We start from the raw sequence: 24,495 nt of genomic DNA, 5'->3' as shown, positions 1-24,495 counted from the left end.
AGTGTGGGAGCACTGACGTGGGGAGATGTTGGTGTGAGCCAGCTTTGGGGCTACCCTGGGTGTTGTCACCCCACTGAGCACCAGGACCAGCTCCAGCCATCCCTGCTGTGGTGAACAGGGTGACAAAACCGTGGTGTCCCCCTCCAAGCCTGGCTGAGGTGGTGCTGAGCTTGGTGCCCAAATCTCCCTCCTGAGTGCCAAGGCTTGTGCCACGTGGGCTTGGAGGAGCAGCCCCCAGTCCCTTCAATCCTCCTGCTGGGCCTGGCTCCCACCCAGCAGCTTGGGCAAGGCACGGGATGAGTGAAGGGTGTTGGGAAGCCCAGGCTGGGGGTGTTTGGGGGGCCCCTCCTTCAGCCTCCCCATCAGCAGCTCAGAGGCAGAGCAGTGCCAGGAGCTGTGGGATGCAGAGCCTGCGTGGGTGGCTGGTGGCTGAGCTGGTGTGGGTCTCCCCAGCTCTGCCCACGCTCAGGGGCAGGATCAGGGCCCGTGCTGGGGTCTCATGGCCAGGTGGAGCTGCTGCGGTGGGGGCTGGGGCTCCAGATCCAGGTTTTGCAGACGCTCGCATCTCTCCGGCAAGCTGAGCCGAAACCCTGGATCCCACCCAGCCAGAAATTTGGATCTGGAGCCAAAGGTGACTCTTGGCCCTTATTGCCAACACGGGCGAAGCTAAAATCTGGATCTGAGCAGAAACAGGAGGAGCCTGGATCCAGCGCAGGGGCTGAACGTGTGGCTTGTGCTCCTTCTGGCCATCACATTGGATTTCCTGAAATAGCCTGTTGAAGACCAGAGCCCAGCAGGGACCGAATGACAGGTCACCAGGGGTGTGGAAGCCCCATCACGATCCTGGCTGCCTGCTTCAAGACGTTGGCAGCCAGCAATAATAGTAATATACGGTGCCATTGCCGGGAGAGCGCAGCGCTGCTGGAGAGCTAAGAATAGCAGGCGAGACGTGCCAGCAGAGGGGGACTCTGGGCCGGGCGGGGGCCGGGGCTGCGGCTGGACGTGCCCTGGGGGACACCCCGGCCGTGGGGTGGCAGCTCCTCCCAGCGGGAGGACATCCCTGTGATGCAGGTGGCACAGGGCAAGGGGATGTGGAGAGTGCTTGGTGCTTGGTGCTGCAGACTGGGTATTGCCCCTTCAGCCTGGCCTTTGAGCTTTGCCATCCCCAAGAACCAGGTGTAGAGCTTGCTCTGATAAAGTGGCATTCAGATCTTGGCCATCTCAATGGTCCTGTCATGCTTGGTCCCTCTATGAGCAGCAGCACGGGGTGGGAGCCACGTGGAAATCCATGGACAGGGCAGCAGCTCAGCACCCCACACTCACCTGCCCCAAACCAGGCAGGATTGAGCCCATTCTGCCCTGTCCTGCCCAGCAGCTCATTCCCAGGGCTGCACAGTGTCACTGGCAGGGGACAGAGAGGGCCAGGCCACCACAGGTCCAAAAGCTGAGCTCTGTCAGCCGCCACAGCACGTGGCAGTGGAGCAAGTGCCCATGGGGTTGAGGAGAATTAATTTCTGCAGGGCCAGGGGTGCTGCAGCACCCCCTGTCCCCCTCCCACAGGCAGCTGTGCTCCTGCAGTGCCTGTGTCAGTGCCTCTGCAACCTGCCCTCAATCTTAATTAGATTTTCCACGTCGCCCCCCAGCTCACTCCTCCCCAAAATGCTGGAGCAGGAAGAAGAAGCCATGACATGGTTTCTAATCAGCTTCTGAATTCAGATTCCTCTCGGCTGGTGTTGGAGGCTCCTCTCAGCCTTTGCTTGGTGCTGCCTGAGCAGGGTCTGGGAGCCCTGTGAGCGGTGGCTCAGCAGCTGGGACACCCTTGGACACACGCACATGTTTGGTGACAGCAACTTGAGGAACACCTGCCAACCCCATCAGAGAGGCATCCAGCGGGCATTGTGGCTCTGCCCAGCACTGGGCACCACTGCTGTGCTTTCCTGGGGTTCATTCTGCATCACTCCAGTGTGGGAGCTGGGCACGGTGCCCCACGGCTGGTCCCAGTGTGGCTCCTCTGCAGCCAGTGCCGTGCCAGGTTTGGCTCTGCCTCCAGCACCCAGATCCTGTCAGCAGCGAGTTGTGGCTCTGAGCAAAGCCAGGGGATGCAAACAATTCCCAGAGCTGCCATGCCCCAATTAATAGCCTGTGAATCACGGTGCTGTTGGAAGAGCAGATGTTTGTGGCGTGGCTGCCAGAGCTCAGTGTTTCACCAGGAGCCTGCTTGGCCCTAAATTGGCAGCTCTGGGCAGCGGGTGGTGACGGGGCCTCACTGCCTGCCTGGCCCTCTCCTGCAGGAGGATCAGGAGATGTTTGGGCTGGGAATCAGCTGAAGTTTTGGTGGGCAGAGGGAAGGGGGAGAACAGCCTGTGTGTGGGCATGAGGGGTGCTGTGTTGGAGTGAGAGGACTACAAAAGCTGAAGGTATCGAGTCCTGTCACAACAGGACCTGCTGATTTCCCATTCGTTGGGAACCTCTCATCTTCCCAAAGGGATGCAGGTGCTGTGGTGGCACAGTGGGTGCTGGGCACTTGTTTGGGGATGGTGAATGGTTGGTACTGGGGAAACACTGAATGCCTTGGAAGTGGCTGTCCCTGCTGTGGTTGGTGTCCCCAGACGTGGGGCTGGGGTGAGACCCCTTTGATGCACCCCAGGTCGGTGCCATCCGTGCAGCTGAGCTGAGGGATGGCCTCAGCTCTCATGTTTTGTGTCATGACACCCACCTGCCCCAGGCTCCCCTGGGCCGTCTCTGGGTGGGGGTACACTGGGGACAGCCCCATGGTGGGGGAACTACATGGTTCCCCTGCAGCCGGGGTGTGTGGGGAGCGAGGGCAGCACTCGGGTGCCTGTGAGTGCACAGCAGTGTGTGGGGTGGGGCACGTGGGATGCTGTGAGTGGGAGCAGCCGGGTGCACGTGGCCATGTGCAGTGATACAGAGCTGCTGAGTGTCCATCTGTGTGTCTGGGGTCCTGTCCGTCCATCCATCCATCCATCCATCCATCCATCCATCCATCCATCCATCCATGCATCCATTCATCCATCAGTGTGTGGGTCTGTGTGTCCATCTGTGTGTGCAGGGCCCTGTGTCTGTCCATCCATCAGGCCATGTGTCCATCTGGCTGTGCCGGGTGTCCGTCCATCCGCCGGCCTGTGGGGCTGTGTGTCCGTCTGTCTGTGCGGGGCTGTGTGTCCATCTGTCCGAGTGGGGCTGTGTGTCCATCAGTCTGTGCAGGGCTGTGTGTCCGTCTGTCCGTGCGGGGCTGTGTGTCGGTCTGGCCGTGTGGAGCTGTGTGTCAGTCTGTCTGTGCGGGGCCGTGTGTTGGTCTGTCCGTGCAGGGCTGTGTGTCCATTAGTCTGTGCAGGGCCGTGTGTCGGTCTGTCCGTGCGGGGCTGTGTGTCGGTCTGTCCGTGCGGGGCTGTGTGTCGGTCTGGCTGTGTGTCGGTCTGTCCGTGCGGGGCTGTGTGTCCGTCTGTCTGTGCGGGGCTGTGTGTCGGTCTGTCCATGCAGGGCTGTGTGTCGGTCTGTCCGTGCGGGGCTGTGTGTCGGTCTGGCTGTGTGTCGGTCTGTCCGTGCGGGGCCGTGCGTGGGCGCGCGGCGCTGCGGGCGTGGGCAGCCCCTTGCCGGGGGTGCTGTCGGTGCGCGGGGGTGGCCGAGCGCGCCGGGGAGCGCGCGTGGGTGTGTCCCCAGCGCGCGGGGGCGACGGCTCCGCCACCGCCTCTCTCCGGCTGCGAGGTGCCGGTGCCGGTGTCGGCACCCGGAGCGTGCCCGCCGCCGCCGCCACCGCCGCCGCTGCCGGGGGTGGCCGTGACCCCGGGGACGCCTCCGGCCTCGCTGCGCGGCCTGGCCGCGGCATGGGCGGCCCGCGGGGAATTTGCAGGATCGCAGGGAATCCATCGTCCGGCTCCTGCCCAGCCCAGGCCGGCAACTTCATGGCTTAGCAGCGGCGGAGGGTGAGTGCGGTGCTGGTGGGAGGGGAGAGGGCCTGGCTGCGTGCAGGGGGCTCCGTGCCTGGCACAGCCCCAGTCCTGGGAGAGCCCTGCTTTGTGCTCAGTTCAGCGAGATCCCCCGGCCCGGGCAGCCCACAGCCCTAACCCTTTCGTGGCCAGATCCTCCTCCCTGGCAGCCACGTTCTCTCCTCGGTGTGCAGCCTGTGGCTCCCGGCCAGCCCTCGCTCAGACGAGCCTCGGCAGAGCCTTGAAGCTCGCCCGACCGGGATGGGGAGATCCCAGCCCCGAGGTCTCTGCTCCTGTTCCCTGCAGAGCTGGGCTGGAGGCTGTGTGTGCTGGGGCTGGGGGCTGTCTGTGCTGCAGGGGGTGTGTGATGGGGCTGGGGGTTGGGAACCATGAGCACTGGGGGAGGGGATGTGCTGAGTGGGGGCTGTGGGGAGCAGGGCAGGGCCGCCCCTCTGTGTATGCGAGGGACAGGGTCCCCTCTGTGTGTGTCTGTGTGTCTGTGTGTCTGTGTGTCGGTCCGGGGATGGAGCTGGGGAGCCCCAGCTCTGCCTGCCAGACGGCCCCGCTGCCGGGGAGCGGCACAGCCGGTGCTGACATCTGTGCTTCGAGCCCTGCCTGTCTTCAGTCGGCTCCTTGGCACAGTCACAGTGGCAGTTGGGTCCCTCTGTACCTCTCCGTGATTCCCCCATCACCCTGCCTCTCCGTGACACAAACCTGAATCTCTGCTGTGCTTCCTCGGAGGGGAAACTGAGGCAGGAGGGAGGGAATCAGCAGAGCCCTCTCCACATCCCTGTCATCCTGAGGCTTGATCCCACGCCTCACCCTGGCTTGTTTTTTCCTGCCAAGCGCTGCCAAGAGCCGGGGGGGGAGCGAGGGCGTCCTGGGACACAGCTCTGGGCTGTGTCTGCCCTGGAGCCGCCCAGCTCCTCCTGCCGCTGTCTGGCACAGCCCTGCCCTGGGGCTGCCACAGGGGCTGCTGCCGGGGACACCAGTGGCACGTGTTGGGCACTGTGGTGACACTGGTGGCAGTGGTGGCTGTGGTGGCAGCGGAGCTAATGGTGGCTGTAGTGGCCATGGTGGCCGTGGTGACAGTGGTGTCTGTAGTGGCCCTGGCAGTGCTGCTTGTGGTGGGAGTTTATCATGATAGGAGTTTATAGTGGAGGCTGTGGTGGTGGTGGTGCCATGGCCATGGCAGTGTGGCCGCAGTGACAGTGGTGGCCGTGCTGGTGGCGCTGGCCATGGTGGCCACAGTGACAGTGGTGGCCATGCTGGTGGCGCTGGCCATGGTGGCCACAGTGACAGTGGTGGCCGTGCTGGTGGCGCTGGTGGCGCTGGCCATGGTGGCCACAGTGACAGTGGTGGCCATGGTGGCAGTGGTGGCCACACTGGTGGCCATGGTGGCCATAGTGACAGTGGTGGCCGTGCTGATGACAGTGGTGGCCGTGCTGGTGGCGCTGGTGGCGCTGGCCATGGTGGCCGTGCCGGAGCCGGGCGCTGTCCGCGGTGCTGATCCCGGCCCCTCGCTGCGAGTCCGACCCGCAGCACGAACCGGGAGCGATCCCGACCCTCGCTCCCCCGGGGGTACCCACGGGCACACCGAGGCTCGGGGTCCCCCCCTTCCCTGGGGACATCCCGCCCGCCCCTGCCCTTTGATGTGCGCAGCTCCAGACAGGGCTGGTGGGACGGGAACCGCTCAGAGCTCTGTGCCCTCACCCCAGCGCTGTGCCCGGCGCCCACACCCTGCCCGCCGGGCTGGGCACGGCCGCCCCTCCACGGGCGCTCTGCTCGTCCCGCCGGGCAGGTCGGGCAGGGACGGGCTGGAGAGCGGGACAGGGCAGGGCAGGGCGTGTGGGGACACGGCCACCAAGGCTCCAGCACTCCCTGCCGGCTTTGGGACAGCCAGCGAGGGGCTGCCGGCCCTGCTAGGTGCTCGCACAGGTTGGCTGATGTGGCCGGAGCAGCGCTGCTGGTTGGTGACACCGGGCTCACCTCGGCCCCCCAGCACCGTGTCCCCAACCGCAGTGCCGGTGTCACTGCTCCCAGAACAAAATGTCAAGCCATGCAAATGAGACTGCGGGAGCGGCTGATTGAAGGGCCCTGCCCCGCCCCGGAGTTGCAATCAAATATGCAAATGGCTCCCGAGGAGGCTAGTGAAGGCTATTAATAGCGGGGATGAGGCTGGGAGAAAGCTTGGTGTTCCTGAGGGAACGAGCCTGGGGATGAGCTGGTTCTGCTTGTCCCTCTGCCCAGCGTGTCCCTCTGCAATGCCTGGGCAGGTGACAGGTACTCCCTGCAGGGAGCCCGTGGGCACCAGGGCTGGCTTAGGCCACCAAACCCTTTGAAGGGCGAGTGCTGCTCCTGTGCCCACTGCCCAGCGTCCACAGGGAAACCCAGAGGGACAATCACAGCTGCTGAAACCTCTGGGCTGAGATTTCAGGAGAGATGAGGGGACCTGACCTCTGCTGGGGGGGTTCTGTGGCTCAGCCTGGGCAGGAGCTCAGCCTGGGGCAGCTCTCACCATGCTGGGGGTGGGAGGGAGGGAGGAAGGGGCTCCCTCCCACCCCTCACCCTTCACTCTGTGCTTCCACACCTCCCTCCCTCTCCTGATTTCCCTCTGTTGCCATTGATGTCCCTCTCCTGCCAGCTCCAGTAAAAGCACATGGCACTGGTGGGAACCACACTGTCCCCAGTGTCCCCAGCCAGCTCAGGGGTCTCGGTGTGCTTGGCCTCTGCTGCAGCCCCTCCACCCCATCTCCTGGGTTTTGGGCTCCAGGAACCATTTGACCTTTTTATAGAAAACTGCGGAAGTCAGGCTGGAGTCAACAGTAACTAATTATTTAAAATCTGAAACTGGAATAATTAGCCCAATTAACAGTCTCAGGTGACGTCTGATTCCATCTGATAACGGCCCGAGGAAGAGGGAGAGTAATTAACCTGTCAGCCTGACATTTGTAGGTCAGCACTGGCTCCTCAGGATGTCGGGGTGGGCACAGGGGTGTTTTGGGGTGGGCACAGGGCTAATTTGGGGGTGTCCCATCTCTCTTGCTACAGGGGGTCTGCACCTTTGGGGGTTGCAATGCAGGGAGGGGGCTGTGGGTGAGCCCAGGTGGTTCCTGGGGGAGATGGGCTGGGGGGACGGGGTGCAGGGGGCTGAGTGTCCCCCAGAAATGCCAGAGCCGCTGGTGAGGCAGCACCTGTGGGCCTTTAAGGTTGCTGTGGAAACGGGGCTGCTCGTTACCAGGAGGAGCCTCCTGCTTTCCAGGCAGGGCCCCCATCCCTGCAGGAGGGGATCCCCACCCCGGGCACCTGGCGCTGCACAAACCCCCCCCGTGTGTGAGGGATGTGACAAGGACGTGGCTGTGCACCTGCAGGAGGGTGGCATTGGGTGGCATGGACCCCTCAGCCCAGCTTGCCCTTGGCATGGCTGGGGGTGCCAGGTAGGGTTTGGCATGCCTGGACACAGCTGGACACAGCTGGACACAGCTGGACCCACATGGACACATGGACACACATCCATCCTGACCTGCCCATGCAGCCCAGCCATGCCCTTGTGCCCCTTGGGGACCCTGTCCTGACACCTCAGCTGGCACATGGACCCAGCCTGGCACCGGGGCTGTGCTGGCTGCCCCCTGGCAGGGCACAGGGAGCAGAGTGTGCCAAGGCACAGCCCGCGGCCACAGCCCGGCGCCGTGCTTAGCTCCTGGAGTTTTAATGAGGTAAATTGTATAAAAAGCTCCGTTTGCCCTAAATGCCCATCCCTGCGTGAAGCTGCTGCAGCACAGCCCGGGCACACCCCTGGAGCTGGGCAGGGGGCTCCGGGGCTGGGCACACGCTCCCGGGCTGGGCACGTGGCAGCAGCAGGAGGAGGAGGAGGAGGACGAAGGCGGTTTAGCACATTTGCAATCATTTCCCTCCTCCCCCCCAAGTTTACAGCTTAGCTCAGCGGCTTATCAGCCTCCAATCTCATTAAATCAGGCAAATTGTAGCATCTGATATTTTATGGAGATTAAGGTGTGCGCCCAGACTCTATAATTATCGGCAAAGATGTATTTACAATACCTTGTTGCTAGTAAACAAAAAATAACTTCAGATCAAAGCTCTCTTACAGGGGAATAAATCTGCCCATCGAGCGGAGCACGGCAGGGAGACACCCGGGGTGGGTGGGCATCACTGGGGGGACACGGGGGGGGCGTTCCGGGGATGTCCCCGCTCCCACGTGGCCGCTGCGAGTCCCCCTGTGCTGGATCCATCCTGGGTGCATCTCCCTGGCTGCTCCCACCCCTCCGGCCGCGGCTCCAGCGGGGATTCCAGCGCAGGGACCTCCCCGCCGAGACAAACCCGGGATTTATCGGCACATGTGCGTTGCCCCTGGATTCCTCACGGCGGTGGCAGCGCTGCGGATTACCGATGTGGTGACGCTGGTTTATTGCTGCCTGAAGTGGATTTATCCGTGCGGCAGGGCCCGGGCTGGCTGCTGGTGTAAATCACCGCTGGCAGGAGCCTCGGGGATGTGGCTGCATCCTCGGCATTCCTGCATCCCTGGGGGTTTTATTGCTGGGCTCCCCACGGGACCATGCACTGCACACCACAGATCAGCTGCCCCTTCTCCATCTCACTCACTTGTGCCCACTGAAACGAGAATAAAATGGTGATAATGCTGCAGACGTCCTCTGGAAAGGGCTCTGAGGCAGATGAAAAGCCCTACTTAAGAGTGAGGCCATTATTATTAATAACTTGGAGCCAGGCTGTAAATTCAGCCGACACAGCTATTATGGGAAATGAACCTGCTCCCGTGCTGGCTGCCAGGTGTGGGATGGGGATGGAGAGCAGGGCTGGATAACCCCGTGCTGCTGCTGGGCCGTGTCCACAGCTGGGGCAGCAAGGCCAGAGGGGGCAAAACCCCTTGATTTCATCTCTGGGGTGATTTCTTGGCTTTTCTGGGAAGAATGGAGGTGTGAGGGAGGGATCCTGGGGCACAGCAGGAAAGGAGGTGGCTGAGCTTTGCAACAAGGCTGAGACCTGGCCCAAGCTCAGGTCAGGGGTGATGCAGGGTGTGAGGAGCATGGGCAGAGCTGAGTGTTGGCAGAGGCCAGGGTGGCACAGCTGAGGCTGGGCAGGACCCTCCATGGCCATCCTGTGCCCGTCTGAGGAGCATCCAGGGCAGCATCACACCTTGGCAAAGGCTGCATTAAAACAAAAATAACTCGGTGCCGTTCAGTGCCCAGCGCCTGCAGCCAGGTCAGAAAAAGGCAAAGATGCTGTGGCTCCCATTCCATCGGGATGACCTCACCTCCAGCACTGCCACCCCTGAGCAGGGCGGGGGGGGACCCAGGGTGGCAGAGCTGGGCATGGAGCTGGGCATGGAGGGGGTGTGGAGTGCCATGAGGTGCCACACGGGTGTCACGGGGGTGCAGAGCACGGCCATGGGCTCGTGGTGCTGCCTGTACCCAGCTCGGGAGCTTCTGCGGGGGAACGAGCTTTGATATAAATATCTTTTTGCTCAGCACACGACCTACTTTCCAGACAATGCCATTAGCCTCCCGACTCCCTCATTCATCTTCTGCCGTCCTCCCCCAGCCCTCCCTGCGCTGGCACCTGTGCCAGCACAGCACACAGGCCATGGAGGGGTGAGCCAGGATGGGCACCTGCCTCGGTGGCACCCTGGGGACCCTGTGCTGGCCTTGGGGACAGGCAGCAGCCCCATTCTCACAGCTGTTGCTGCTCCTGCTCTGGTTTGGTAGAGGGTGGCTGGGTCTCCTTGAGGGTTTCTCCACCTCATCCCACAGGATACTCAGATGTGTCTCCTCTCTCTGCCTCCAGCCCCATTCCCTGCAAAATCCATGCCCTGGGTGGCAAATGCCCCATCCAGGGGCATCCTCAGCCAGGCACAGCCTCCTTGGGTACATCCTGGTCAGGAGCACAGCAGAGCATCCATGCATTGGCCCAGGGGAGCGTGTGGGGTTAAGACCCCTCCTGAGCACCCCCAGAGCTGGTGCTGGACCCACACACGTGGTTCATCCAAGGATGATCCTGCAGGAGCTCCATGTGCTGGCAGAGGCTGTGCTGTGCCGTTGGCTGGTGGCATTAGGGGCAGGTTGGGCAGAGGTGCCCAGCCCCACTGCCATGACAATGCCCAGCCCCTCTGGCTCGTGGGGATGGCTCTGACACCAGTTTTCCCCTCAGGAGCTGGAAACATCTCTCCAGGCCCACCCCACCACCTGCACACCTCCGTGCACCCCTGGGATGAGCCCCCGCTCCTCCCCTGCAGCTAAAATTAAATATTCAATTTGTATTGCTGGTAAATCCTGCAAATCTCTTTTATCTCTAAGCTGTTGTAGCAGGAATATCGGTGGTGTAATCTGCATGGGGGCTCATCCCACTGCCCTTCACAGCTCCCTGGCTTGGACCACGCTCCCTTTTCCCCACATTTCTCTCTGGGATGCTTCTGGATGGTGGAGCAGGTCTCCAGTGCCAACAGCAGAGCTCCCCATGGCACCCATTCTGTGGGTGCTGCTGGCTTTGGGGACAAGGCTGTGCATGGTCCCCAAATGGTGATGGAGGTGCTCTTGGCCCAGGTGATCCAGGTGGTCCCACCAGAGCATCCCCCACGCCTGCTGTGTCCTCACTCACCAGCCGTGCCCCCCTCCCCGTGCTCTGTACCCGAGCTAAGAGCATTGTGCAGAATTATGTATTTAAATATTTAGGTTTTCATCAGCTTTGCAAATTAAGCCCATCCATTAAAGCGGCAGTTTGGGTCCTCTGCTGGCAAGCTGGGCTGTGCCAAGCCTCGGGCTGGCTCTGCTCATCCCAGCCCTGGCCCCAGGGGATGCAGCCTGGGAATGGGACGTGATGGCCCCGAGCATCCCTGCTGGATGGGATCAGGGCTCTGCTTCCTCCCCGTTCCTGGAAACTCGGGGCCCTTGGGAGGGGTGTGGTGCCCTGAGGGGAACCAGCTGGGATTGGTGTTGTTTGGGATTGGTGTTATTTGGGATTGGTGTCATTTGGGGTGGAGCAGAGTGTTCCTCGAGCTGGGGAAAGCGGGATGAGGAGCAAGGCTGGTGACAGGTGAGAGCAGAGCAGGGATGGCAGTGCCAGCCTGCTGGGGGCTCAGTGGCACTGGAGCTGGGCATGGAAGGGGCAGCCTGCCCAGGGGCTTGGAGGAAATGGGCAGGAGATGGTCAGAGCTGGCACTGCTGCCACGCTCAGTGCTCAGGCTGTGCTGCCCCCAGCTCACCAAAGAGGCTCTGGAGTGATCCCTGGCTTAAGTCATTACACAGCATAGCTGGGGAGTAAGTGGCTCTTAAAACCTTGGGGCCTGACTGTTGGCTCTACGTGGGTGGGAGGGAAAATGGGGGTGATGGGGAAATGGGGTTCATCCAGCACCGTTGCCAGCTGGGCTCCCTGGCACAGTTACTGGGCCTGAGGGAGCTGCCATGGCCCCCAGTGCCTCTGGCACAGGCAGATTTAACCCCTGGGAGATGCTGGAGCCCACCTGGGGCACTGCTGGATGTGCCCATGGCAGTATGGGCAGAGCCCCAGGGTGAGCACAGCACAGGGGATGTCCCTGCTTGTCCCTTCCCTTCTCTGCAGGTGAGCAGCAGGCTGTGGCCTCTCCCTGGTGTCACCTCCCTGTCCCCCCTTCCCAGCAAGCCCTGGAGGCACCACAGGAGCTGCTGACTGCCCCAGGCAGTGTGGGCAGATGTCAGTGTGTCCATGGGAGGGGAGCTGTCCGTGGGCATCACTGCTGATGGGTGCCCATCCGTGTGCCTCTGTGCCCACAATCCCTGTGCCAGCTGGGGCTGGGGTCCCTGGAGCCCTGCCTGGCCTGGGGGTCCCTCCATGGGGGTCTCCCAGCTCTGTTGGCTGTGCTCCTGATGCTCTGGATGTGGGGTCCCACCTCTGGCAGTCGATGCCCTGTGTGCCATGTCCTGGCTCCTGTGGGCAGGATGAGAACTGCTGTGGGGGTTGGAGGTGCCTGTGCCATGGGGCTGCTGGCTTCTCAGGCCTGCCAGCCCTTCCAGTGCATGCTGCCATGGCCCATTCCCTGGGCCACCTCTTCCTTCTCATCCAGCTTCCCATGGCTCATTCCCTGTGCCACCTCTTTTCTTCTCATCCACCTTCCCATTCCCTGTGCCACCTCTTTCCTTCTGTACCAACTTCCCATTCCTTGTGCCACCTCTTTCCTTCTGTACCATCTTCCCATTCCTTGTGCCACCTCTTCTGTACCAACTTCCCATTCCCTGTGCCACCTCTTTCCTTCTCATCCACCTTCCCATTCCCTGTGCCACCTCTTTCCTTCTGTACCAGCTTCCCATTCCCTGTGCCACCTCTTTCCTTCTGTACCAGCTTCCCATTCCTTGTGCCACCTCTTTCCTTCTGTACCATCTTCCCATTCCTTGTGCCACCTCTTTCCTTCTCAACCAGCTGCCATGGCCCATTCCCTGTGCCACCTCTTCACTTCTCAACCATCTTCCTGGCACCTTGCTGCTAGGTCCAGATGTCCCCCATCCTAAAGATCTTTTGAAGATGTGTCTCTTCCACCAAGATCTGCTTTGGGCTTTGCAGGGATGGAACGCCAAACTCCTTTCCTTGCCTTGGCGGCTCCAGGATGCTCCAGCTCCCTTGCACACCCAGCAAAGCAGCTCCTGCCCCCAGAGAATCAGGTCTGGGGCCGGGCTGGGTGGTCCTGGGCCGTGTGTGCAGTGCAGGGAGGGGGTTCCTGTCCCCCCGAGGTGGCAGCAGGCACAGTCAGTGCCGTTGTGGCGGGGAGTCCCCGCGCTGGCGGCCGTGCGGGATCCCTGGCAGCTGTGGGCACCTCGTGGCCGTATTTCCTCGCTCTGCTCCAGGAGTAATTGCTCAGACGGGGACGTGGGGCAACTCCCATCCCTCTCCCGGCATGGTAATGAGTGAAGAAGACTCAAAGACAAATGGCTCATTAAGAAGCAGTGCTGCATTGCAGGATTTTTCATCCCACCAACCGCTGCATCAGCAGAGGCAGCACCTCTCGCGCTCGCTCTCCCAGCCCTGGAGAAGGAGCTGTCAGGCAGCTGGGGCTGGTGCCAAAATTAATCATGTGCTTAATAACGTGCCCAGCCCGTCGAACGGCCTGTCCTCAGCCTCCAGGCTCTGGAGCAGGGTGACTGTGCTGGGCTGGGGACCTGGGGCTTCATGGATTTGGGGTTGGTGCTGGGAAGTGCCCATTCTAGGTGAGAAGGGATGTGTCAGAGCAGGGCTGAACCAGGGGAGATGCCCCCGACTTTGGGGTGCCAGAGCCCCCCAGTTATGTCAGGATGTCAGGATCTTCCAGGTTTTTGGGGTGCTAGATACCCCCAGCCCTGCTGGGGTCCCAGCCATCTGTGCTGGCTTTTGTGGCCTTCCCAGTGGCCTCAGTAAACACCTCCTGCTCCACTCATATTTGCAAATCCTCAGCTTGTGTTCATCTTTCATGACTTTTAACAAATCTTGCCTCATCCCTTTTTTCCAGCGGTGCTCGGTTGGATCCTGCCCCTCACAGCCCTCTGCAGGCAGCGCCTGCCTGCAGCTGCTCTGCTTTCTTTTATTAACAGTAATTGGTTTTGATTTCCTGATTGCAGCCAGTGTATTTCTGTGATCTTTGCATCCTGCTCACACTGTTCTCCTCTTTCCCTTCTCCTCTTTCCCTTCTCCTCTTTCCCCTTCCCCCTTTTCTCTTTCCTTTTCGTCTCTTTTTTCCCCTTTCCTTTCCTATTCCCTTTCCCTTTCGTCACCTTTCCCCTTTGTCTTCTAAATTAGGTGATCTCTTACTAAGCCCCTCTTTTTTTCCTCCAGACAGTGTAAATTTTACTAATTCAGACTCATAAAATAACAGAGCAATTAGTAATAAAATAAAATGTTTGCTTTCCACAATCCTTCTCACTTACAACGAGCAGGGAAAGAGTAAATAGATTAAAAGCACGGTGGAAACGACCTGGCTGTATTCCATATTTATTTTCTTCCGACGACCATAGATCAAATTTGTTCAGCCCCTAAGTGGGAAAACCACTATTTTATTTTTTTTTCCCGGCTCCAGCTCGCTCAAGCTGCGTGTTTGTTCTCTCCCGCTTTCATCCCAAGCCGTAAAGGTCCCCAGCAGGACCCAAGCTGGCAGAACCTCGCATTAATTTGCAGAACGGGCCTAGCTCGCACTTCTCCCGGGCTGGAAGGTGGAAATAAAGCCCCTTTGGTGGCGCTGGGAAGGCGGGGTGGCAGGAGGAGGCTTTGTGGAGCGGGCGGCCGGAGCCGGAGCGAATGAAAGTCGGTGGCGAGGTGGCCGCTGGGCCGGCTCTGGCACCCGCTGGCAGGAGATTGCATAACAGGATGGGACTGGGGATGGTTTTGGGGCTAAACTGGGTGAAACACGTGTCCTTGGCCGTGCGGAGCTGTCCCCGTTGCTGCGCTGGTGTGGGGCGGCCTCAGGGGAGAATGGAAATCTGGGCTGATAAAAAATACACGGGGAGGTGGCTCAGGCTGGTTTTGGGGGGGAACACCTTTGCTCTGGCTTCATCCCCGTCCTGTTCCTCCCCCAGAGCTGCTGGCCCAGGGATTCCCAGCGTGGAGGAGCTGCTGCTGGTGAGGCCATGAGGACAGCATCCCCCTGAGCGCCGGGCGGTGAGTGCCACCAGCAGCCGTCACTGGGACACCAGCATGGGCTGCCCATGGTGGGGCTGCTGGGGAAGGACAGGGGGCCAGGACCCCCTGAATGCAAGGCCATCAACCCCAGCTCTTGGGGTTAGACGTGGAATTGTTGAAAACCCACTCTTGCCCTGTGTCAGGGTGGTTTGCCAGACCCAGACATTGTGGTGGGGTTTTGTTGTCCTCTCACATCCCCGCTGGTGTTCCTGGAGCTGGAGGAAGGATGGGAGGTTCCTGGGTGCTGTGGGGTCCCAGGGAAGCTCAGGCTCCTGGTGGGTCTGCCCTGAATCCCTGCAGCCCTGGGGCTCAGCATGGAGCTGCCTCCAAAGCAGGGATCTCATGGGGCAGCTGCTGGGAAGTGGAGCTGCCTCTGCCAAGTGCTGCCATGGGAAATTAAGCAGGAGAATGAATTTCAGGATGGCCTGGAGCACCAGGGACTCCGAGCCCCTCTCCTCCCTGTGCTGACCCTCAAGCTCCTCTCTTCCCTGTGCTGACCCTCGAAATGGGGAGACATCAGAGGGAGGTGGTGATGGGGAGCCACTGGTGGGAGTTTCTCCAGGCTGGAAGCAATAAAGGCGAGGAGTGAGTTATTTGTAATGGTAATTATGCTCTTCCAGTTTATCCTAGCACATAATTGTGTGGGCGGTAGGTTCCCACTGGTGGTAATTACCCTGGTGTTAAATGGCACAAAATTCAGCTGGGCTGGGTTTTTCCCCCTTGACTTAAATCTGCGCTTTGGCGGCACAAATCCCTCCATGCCAAGAGGTGCTCAGTGCATTTGGAGGGACACAGCTCCAGCTCCCGGCCGTGTGCCCATGAGCCTGCCCCAGTGGCACTGCCAGCCTGCCCACACTGCCCTCCTGGCACAGGGGACAGCAGTGGGGTCTCTCATCATGGCATGAGGCCATTGGGCGCTGTGCCACCCATTCTGAGCCCCACAAGGTCTCTCCCAACCCTTTCTCCATCCCGAGGCTGCCCTCAGGGATCCCGGCAGGTCCCTGGGCAGGGCACAGACGCCTGTGTCGCCTTGCTGAGCTGGGACGCGGATGCTCCAGCCCGGCGTGTCCCCACCCGCTGCCGGCGCTCCGCAGGTGCGGGGGAGCGGCGGCGCTGCCTCGCCTCGCCCGCGGTTCCGGCTCTGTTGAATTCCTGCACCTGCCGAGCACAAAAGCCCGGCGGGCTCGTGCTGACAGGCTCCGCAGATATTTTGACTCCTTCTCGCAGCCGCGGCAGCAATATTTGGATCAGCTGAGAGCTTCCCTCCCCGAGCAGGAGATGATAGCTCAGCCCGCGGAGGCAGAGCTGGGCTGGGAGCCTGTTTGTCTGTCTGTCCTTCCGTGCTGCTGCTCGATCCCAGGCCAGGGAGGCAGCTTCATCCCACGCTGCTGCTCCTGCTCCCCGCAGCAGCTGTCTGGGGAGGGGAGAGGATTCATCTGCACCAGCTGCACCTTCCGCTCAGCAATTAGGGAGCCTTGTTAGAGCAGGAGCGGGATCTGAGGATGGGGAGCGGCGCAGGATGGAGCAATCCAGCCTCAAAACAGCTGGGAAGGAAGGCGGTGGTGGCTTAGGGTAGATGTGTTCCCAGGGCCCTGTCTGCTGCTCAGGACCAAAACGCCATCACTGCCCACTCCTACATCCCTTGGGGACCCCAATTCGCTCTCTCCTCCAGGGCTGCTTGGGGGCACAACCCCGTCCCACCAGCTCTCCCAGTGTCCCCCGTTTCCAGTCTCCATGGTCAAATCCCCACGTGCCACAGGGGGCATCCCACGGTCACCTTTCCCTGCAGCCAGTCTGGGAGACGTGCTGCCTGCAGCACCCTGCTCAAATATGACAACAAGAGCGTTAACGATGCCTGTTAATTAGCAGAGATACTCTGGAGAATAAGTAATTTCCTCATTTACAGTCCAACCAAAGACAGAGCCTTTGAGGGGCTGCAAGGCACACAATCCTCGATGGGTGCAGGCAGCTCAGCCTTGGCTGGCACAGGCTCAGCCTGGCTCAACGCCGCTGTCCATCCTCCTGCTTTCCCCTGGGGCTGCCCTCACGCAGCACAGCCACCTCTGCTCCTGGCTCCCCATCCAGAGGGTTTGTAGGGTAGGAGAACCCTGGATCGTGGGTCTCCATGTGGGGCTGGATGGAGACATCAGAGCTGGGCCCCCCCTGCACCCCGCGGCAGCTCATTAGCGGCGCTGTGAAACGCAACGGCTGAAAAACTCAGCCAGAGCCGCTTTCTAATGGAGAAACACTTCATAATATTTGGTGTTGCAGAAGAAAACAAGGATCTGCTGATGGCAGCATGTCCTCCCTCGCCGTCTGCAGGCCCTGCTGCCTGCATGGCTGCTGGCAGCACCTTCTCCTTGCCATTGCCCCCTCCAAGCACCCGGGCTGGGGGTAACCCCAGGTACCTGGTGTGGGCACTGTGCTCCTGTCACCACATGGAAAGCCAGGATTCTGGCATTTCACAGAAGCTTCCCAACCTTCTCAGCTGGTTCCTGTAAGATAGCCCCCAATGTTCTGCTGGTTGTGGGTGTGCAGAGGGGATCTTGACACTGTTCTTGTCCCTGTCCCTGCAGATGAGCCCGCAGGGGCATCCCGGCAAGATGCCGAGGCTATGGGGTGGGTGCTGAAATGATGAAGGGCTACCATGGGGAGCGTAGCCAGACACAGCCCTCCTCCGGCCACCGCTGCCGCTGCATCCCTGACAACTGCGAGCATCCCGCCGACTGCATCCCCGAGGGCCGGCCGCCCTACCTGCCCAGCCCCAGCGAGCCGTGTTCCCTGGAGCATCCCTACTGCCCCGGCGCGGGCAGCGAGTGCCCGGGCGGGCCCCTGAGCGAGCCGCCCTCCGCCAGCGCCAGCAGCACCTTCCCGAGGATGCATCACGCGCAGCAGCAGCAGCAGCAGCAGCACTACGACTCCTGCGACGAATGCATGGCGACCGCCCACCCCGCCAGCAAGATCAACCGCCTGCCCCCCACGCTGCTGGACCAGTTCGAGAAGCAGCTGCCGCTGCACCACGACGGCTTCCACACGCTGCAGTACCCCCGGGCCGGCGGCGCCGAGCCCCGCAGCGAGAGCCCCAGCCGCATCCGCCACCTCGTCCACTCCGTCCAGAAGCTCTTCGCCAAGTCCCACTCCCTGGAGGCGCCGGCCAAGCGGGACTACAACGGCGCCAAGATGGACGGCCGCGGGGACGGCTACCACCACCACCACCACCACCACCATCACCACCACCACCACCAGTCCCGCCACGGCAAGCGCAGCAAGAGCAAGGACCGTAAGGTGGACTCCCGGCACCGGTCCAAGATGTTGGGCTGGTGGAGCTCCGACGACAACCTGGACAGCGACAGCAGCTACATGGTGTCCGGCCGGCACGCCGCCGACCAGGGCACCCAGTACTGCGTGGACGCTCCCGAAAGTGCCTTCAGAGACTTGACCTTGAAGAGTCTAAAGGGCGGCGGGGAAGGAAAATGCCTGGCCTGTGCCGGCATGTCCATGTCTCTGGACGGCCAGACGCTCAAGAGGAGTGCCTGGCACACCATGACCGTCAGCCAGGCCCGTGAAGCCTATCCCAGCGCCGGCGGCACCGAGAAGACCTTGATGCTTCAGGAAGCAAAGGCCAAAGACAGAGCGTACCAGTACCTGCAGGTGAGGGGCTGGCAGGATGAAGGGATTGGGGTGACTGTGAGGCGAGCCTGAGCTGGGACCCTCCATCCAGCAGCCTGGGGTGCTGTGGGGATGCTCCAGCTCTGCTCTGTGTCCCCAGCACCTGTGCCCCATTCCCATGGCCCCGATGTCCCCTTGAAGTCCATCTGCTGCCTCCTGCCCTGTGCTGCATTTGGGGTCAGACAGCTCTGTCAGCTCAGGGCCACCAGCAGTCCTGTGTCTGCTCCCTTCTCACTGCTTTTATCCTGCCAGTGTGTCTGGCTGGGTGCCACTGCCTGCCTCATCACTGGGCTCCCTTCTAGGTCACCCCCCTTCCAATTAAAAGCTAATTAACTCTTCTCTCCCTTTCCTGGGGGAAGGAGACAGGGAGCAGCAATGCTGTGCTGGCCGGTGGTGGGGGTGGTGGGGGCCTGTCCCACTAGCAGCAGGGGCATTGGGGCAGGGTGCTGGCCCCATCACCCTGGCTGGGGGCCCCAGGGGACACTGTCCCCCTGCCACTGCCCTATAAGGACCCCGTGGTGCTGGCGTCAGCAGCACGTGGTGGCCCTGGTGCCCGATACGTCAGCCGGGTGCTGCGCTGGCATGGGTGGGATTTGGCCCAGACGCTCCTGCCAGAGGGGCTGTGAGGTGGGAGCTGCTGCGCTGCCCCGCGCTGTGGGAATGGGGAGCTGTGCCTGTTAGGAGGGATCAGCTCTCCTGGATTTTGGGGCTTTCCAAAAGGGTCAGAGCCCCTGGGGTCTGTCCCTTTTGGGGCTTTCCAAAAGGGTCAGAGCCCCCAGGGTCTGTCCCTTCTGGGGTGCATGGGGAGGACAGGGGAACCAGGCACACATGCTGGATTTGGGCTGGATTTGGCCTGGCTCTGCATCCCACCTGTGGGACCCCGGCCACCACATCCTCCCACATTTGCCTCCTGCTCCAGGTGCCGCAGGACGAGTGGAGCGGGTACCCGGCGGGCAAGGACGGGGAGATCCCGTGCCGGCGGATGCGCAGCGGCAGCTACATCAAGGCCATGGGCGACGAGGACAGCGCCGACTCGGACATCAGCTCCAAAGTGCTGCCCAGGGCGGCCACGCGGCGAGACAGCTACCGCCGCTCCTCCAGCGCCGACCAGGCCAGGACCAAGTAAGGGCTGCTGCCTCCCAGCCCCGTCCCAGCTCTGCAGGCAGCAGCGGGGCCATGGGCCAGGGCTCCCTGGGAGGACGAGTGGCATGTCCCTGCTCACGGCATTGTCCCCTCTCACAGCACTCTCCCTGCTCACGGCATTGTCCCCACTCACAGCACTCTCCCTGCTCACAGCACCATCCCTGCTCACAGCTGCACTCCCCAGCACAGCAGCACTCAGCCCTGTCCCTGCTCAGTGTCAGGGCACTGGGGGGGACATGGCTATGCTGGGCTTTTGGGGGGGACCTGCTGCTGCAGCCACATGTAGATTGTGGGGAGAAGAGGCATGTTCAAAGGGGGATGAGTGAGATGTGCTCCAGTCCCACTAGGTGACAATTTTGGGGGCAGTAAGGAGTGGGGACAGCAGCAGTGGCCAGCGGGAGGATCGCTGCGGCTGCGTTTCCCAATGCTCTGCTGGAATGTGTTGCTTTTGGTGCGATCCCTTCTATTCCCACTGTCTCTCATTAGGTTTGCAAGTAGGCACTATTCTGATTCATATATCTGTAACTGTCCCAGCTGCTGCACGCCACCGCGAATGCTCCCGCGGGGACAGAGCTACGGGCGCTCCTTCACCACCGGCCAGGTACGTTCTGTGGCTCGGGTTCCACGGGGCAGGGATGTGGTGGGCATCACTCTGGGCATCCCCTGCCCTGCCTCAGCCTCACCCACCGCTCTCCCCAGATCAACGACGAGCTCAACCACCAGTTTGAGGCCGTCTGCGAGTCGGTGTTTGGTGAGGTGGAGTCGCAGGCCGTGGAGGCGCTGGACCTGCCCGGCTGCTTCCGCATGCGGAGCCACAGCTACCTGCGGGCCATCCAGGCAGGCTGCTCCCAGGACGACGACTGTCTCTCACTCTTCTCCATGTCGGCCCCTCCTGGGCCGCCCATCACCAGCAGCATCCTGAAGCCCAGCACTTGTGAGTCCTATGGGGTGGTGAGGGTTTGGCCATGTGAGGGAACCCCACACCTCCCTGCCTGCTCACCTGGGCATCTGCCAAGGGCTGCTGCTGCCCTCCTCCTGGCCCTTCACTCCTGTAGTGCCCAGGACAGGGTGTGAGCATCCTGTTTGTCACCCAGTCCCAGGCAGGGGGGTGCTCTGTGTCCCCAGCAGCCATTTGCCGTCCCCTCCTTCTGTCCCCATCTATGCCCCTTGCTGGGTGCTGCAGCAATGTGGCCAGGGTGGGTCTGGGGTGCTTTCCAATCCCAAAAACTGGTCCAACAGTCCCCCTGAACTCTGGCCCATATCTAACCCAGCTTAGGGGCAAACCCTGTGGGGCCATGATCCCCATGCTGTGGGAGGAGATGGGCAGAATTCCCCGGGGCCCCTGTTCGTGGCGGGAAATGAACAAATGTCTGTGTTTTCACGTGCCTTTTCATCCTGCCTTCATCCACAACAGCCTTCAGTTACAGAAAAGCTCCACCTCCCATCCCTCCAGGAACCAAAGCCAAACCTCTCATCTCCGTCACGGCGCAGAGCAGCACCGAGTCCACCCACGAGAGTTACCTGCCCAGCGAGGTCGCCCGCAGCCCCGCCTGGTCCAAAGATGCCGCGGCCCGCTGCAACTCTGCCGAGAGCCTGGAGAGCTCCAAGGTGACGGCCGTGGCCCTGGACCTGCCCCCAGTCCAGCCCCGTGCCGCTCCCAAGCCCTCCACCCTCATCATCAAGGCCATCCCAGGCCGGGAGGAGCTGCGGAGTTTGGCTCGCCAGAGGAAGTGGCGTCCGTCCATCGGCGTGCAGGTGGGCTCTGCTCCTCCCTGCGGGCTGCCCCGGTGGTGTGGGCTGTGCTGAGCTGCCACGCTGTGTTTTGGGGGTTCCCTCCAACGCTCTCTCTGCCCCTCGGCAGGTTGAGGCCGTCTCTGACTCGGATACGGAGAGCCGGAGCCAGAGGGAGTTCCACTCCATCGGGGTGCAGGTGGAGGAGGACAAAAGGTACCACACTTCCTGCACTGAGGCATTGGGTTCCTGAGGGCTTCCTGCACACCACTGCTACCCCACAGCATCTTCTCCCTCTCCTCTCTGGTTGAAAATCCAGAGTTCAGCACCATCCCCATCCCAGGCTAGCTGCCCCCACCTGGAGCAGGATTTGGCCTTTCCTTTGTCCTCTCTGCTGCCCAGAGAAGGTTCTGCCCTATTCCTGCCCTATTCCTGTCTCCTCTGCTGGGCTCAGCCCTTAGCTTTGAGCCCACGCCAGGTGCAGATGAACCTTTGGGCATTTCTGTAGCTAACCATGACATTTTGGCTGGGATGGGAAGGCCAGGTGTGTCAGAACCTGCATGGCCTGCGGGAGGGGAGCTCTGGCATGGTGCCCATGCAGCCTGGTGCTCCTCTCCATCCCTGGTCCAGCACTGGTAGCCATGGAAACAGGCTGAGAGCAGAGGAGATGAGGGACTGGCAGATCGCAGCTGCTCAGGGTTGTGCCTGTGGCCTTGAATGCTCTGGGATCCACCTCAGCATTCCCAGCCCCATCCTACCCATGGGTGTCCCTCACCCTGCCCCTGCCACTGTCATACCTGACAGGGGGAATTTATTTAAAAAATATGGATGTTGATCTAGTACCGATATCCTACTGTGATGGACAAAAGCTCTCTAACACTTTAGAGTTAGAAAGTGTGTGTTTATTGTGGGATAGCTCCCAAATACACACCACAATTTACACGTGATTGCAGAGTCCTTTTATCTATGCAAGTATTGAATACCCAAAATACAAATACATATTCATAACTTTGGTATATCCCCTTCCCTGCTTTGTATGGTAATTAGTTCAAAAGCTTTTAACCATGCATAGTTTGTTCCTTGAAATGAGTCGCTGGTCCTTTTCATAGGGAGGGGTCCCAAAATGAGGAAGTAAATGAAGTCTTCCTCATTCTGACCTTTCTACCTTTTGAATGCAAATATGACAAATGAACCCTTGGTAGGACTCGCATTTCCCATCTTCAATTGGTTTCAGAACAGAGGAGGCCACAATTGTCTTATGTTCCTAAAAGCTATTTATTAATTTCTATATTCTTCATCATAAACCCAGCTAACCAAACATTGTGCTGACAAGCAATCAATTATCAGTTAACTACCAACTCTTAACTTCATCAGGGCCTACCCATTTGTTTTAATCAACTCAAATGAAGTCTTAGCTCCTCTAAAACCTCTAAAATCCTTAAAGTTTATGTCTCAGGGGGATGGGACAATACCTGCTGGAAGTGAGGGTCCCCACACTCTCCTTGTCTCTACAGGCGAGCGCGCTTCAAGCGCTCCAACAGCGTCACAGCAACTACTAACTCTTAACTTCATCAGGGCTTACCTGATGCAAATCTTAGCTCCTCTAAAACCTCTAAAATCCTTAAAGTTTATGTCTCAAGGGGATGGGACAGTGAGGGACTGGCAGTGAAGGTCCCCACACTCTCCCTGTCTCCTCTTCAAGCGCTCCAACAGCATTACAGTGACTACTAACTCTTAACTTCATCGGGGCTTACCCATTTATTTTAATCAACTCCAATAAAATCTTAGCTCCTCTAAAACCTCTAAATTCCTTAAAGTTTATGTCTCAGGGGGACGGGACAATCCCTGCTGGCAGTGAGGGTCCGCACATTCTCCCTGTCTCTGCAGGTGAGCGCGCTTCAAGCGCTCCAACAGCGTCACAGCGACTACCAACTCTTAACTTCATCAGGGCTTATCCATTTATTTTAATCAACTCCAATAAAATTTTAGCTCCTCTAAAACCTCTAAATTCCTTTATGTCTCAAGGGGATGGGACAGTGAGGGACTGGCAGTGAAGGTCCCCACGCTCTCCCTGTCTCCGTTTCAAGCACTCCAACTGTGTCACAGCAACTACTAACTCTTAACTTCATCGGGGCTTACCCATTTATTTTAATCAACTCCAATAAAATCTTAGCTCCTCTAAAACCTCTAAATTCCTTAAAGTTTTTGTCTCAGAAGGACAGGACAATCCCTGCTGGCTGCGAGGTCCCCACACTCTCCCTGTCTCCGCAGGCGAGCGCGCTTCAAGCGCTCCAACAGCGTCACAGCGGGCGTGCAGGCGGACCTGGAGCTCGAGGGCTTCACCGGGCTGGCCGTGGCCACCGAGGACAAAGCGCTGCAGTTCGGGCGGCCCTTCCAGCGGCACTCCTCGGAGCCCGAGTCGGGCCGGCAGTACGCCGTGTACAAGACGGTGCACACGCAGGGGCAGTGGGCGTACCGCGAGGATTACCAGCTGCAGTACGACACGGTGGAGGTGCCCCGGAGGGATGCCTGGATCGAGCGGGGCTCCCGCAGCCTCCCCGACTCCGGCCGCGCCTCCCCGTGCCACCGCGACGGGGAGTGGTTCATCAAACTGCTGCAGGCTGAGGTGGAGAAGATGGAGGGATGGTGCCAGCAGATGGAGAGGGAGGCGGAGGACTATGACCTGCCCGAGGAGAGTGAGTCGGGTGGGGTGTCACAGCAAAGGGGATCCTGCAGAGATGGGTGGGCGCAGTCACTGTCCTGCAGTGCTCCGACCTTGGAGCATCTTCCCTGCCAAGGTTGATCCTGCAGAGCTGGGTGGGCGCAGTCATTGTCTTGCAGTGCTCCCACCTTGGAGCATCTTCCCTGCCAAGGCTGATCCTGCAGAGATGGGGGGGCGCAGTCATTGTCCTGCAGTGCTCCGACCTTGGAGCATCTTCCCTGCCAAGGTTGATCCTGCAGAGCTGGGTGGGCGCAGTCATTGTCCTGCAGTGCTCCCACCTTGGAGCATCTTCCCTGCCAAGGTTGAAAGGGTTGGATGAGGGCAAGAAACACTGGGAAACCCTCTGGGGCTATGAAGGAGAGGAGAGACACGGTGTGTTGGAGGGCTCTGAGCTGCCTGTGACTGTCTGCTCTCCCCCCCAGTCCTGGAGAAGATCCGGAGCGCGGTGGGCAGTGCCCAGCTCCTCATGTCTCAGAAGGTGCAGCAGTTCTACCGCCTCTGCCAGCAGAACATGGTGAGTGTGGGCAGGGCAGCGTGCCAGGGGTCAGCTGTGCTGGGGAGGGGGTGTCTCATACTCTCAGCCATGGACCACCATGGAGGAGAGCTGGACACAGAGCCAGCACAGGGAGCTGGGAT

The 24,495-nt window shown here is 60.5% G+C and overlaps 1 protein-coding gene across 3 annotated transcripts in view; it reads left to right on the top strand.

The window, feature by feature from the left end:
- The window catches only part of DLGAP3 (DLG associated protein 3), a 28,536-nt gene that overhangs the window by 1,485 nt on the left and 2,556 nt on the right, over positions 1–24,495 (top strand). Inside the window, exons 1-10 of one of the 3 annotated variants that reach the window (XM_064731328.1) lie at positions 3,771–3,944; positions 14,492–14,573; positions 17,171–18,245; positions 19,183–19,385; positions 19,893–20,007; positions 20,106–20,340; positions 20,821–21,161; positions 21,268–21,353; positions 23,409–23,833; positions 24,282–24,373. In XM_064731328.1, coding sequence (XP_064587398.1) covers positions 17,226–18,245; positions 19,183–19,385; positions 19,893–20,007; positions 20,106–20,340; positions 20,821–21,161; positions 21,268–21,353; positions 23,409–23,833; positions 24,282–24,373 — 2,517 coding nt within the window. In that variant the 5' untranslated portion in view covers positions 3,771–3,944; positions 14,492–14,573; positions 17,171–17,225. Of the gene's footprint in view, positions 1–3,770; positions 3,945–14,491; positions 14,574–17,170; positions 18,246–19,182; positions 19,386–19,892; positions 20,008–20,105; positions 20,341–20,820; positions 21,162–21,267; positions 21,354–23,408; positions 23,834–24,281; positions 24,374–24,495 lie in introns of those variants that run through there. The other 2 variants (XM_064731330.1, XM_064731327.1) reach the window with 2 other exon arrangements.

The sequence above is a fragment of the Zonotrichia leucophrys genome, chromosome 23, assembly GCF_028769735.1.
Source record: "Zonotrichia leucophrys gambelii isolate GWCS_2022_RI chromosome 23, RI_Zleu_2.0, whole genome shotgun sequence".
NCBI lineage: Eukaryota > Metazoa > Chordata > Aves > Passeriformes > Passerellidae > Zonotrichia > Zonotrichia leucophrys.
Note: the sequence above shows the minus strand (reverse complement) of the source record. Positions and strands in the feature narration are given on the sequence as shown.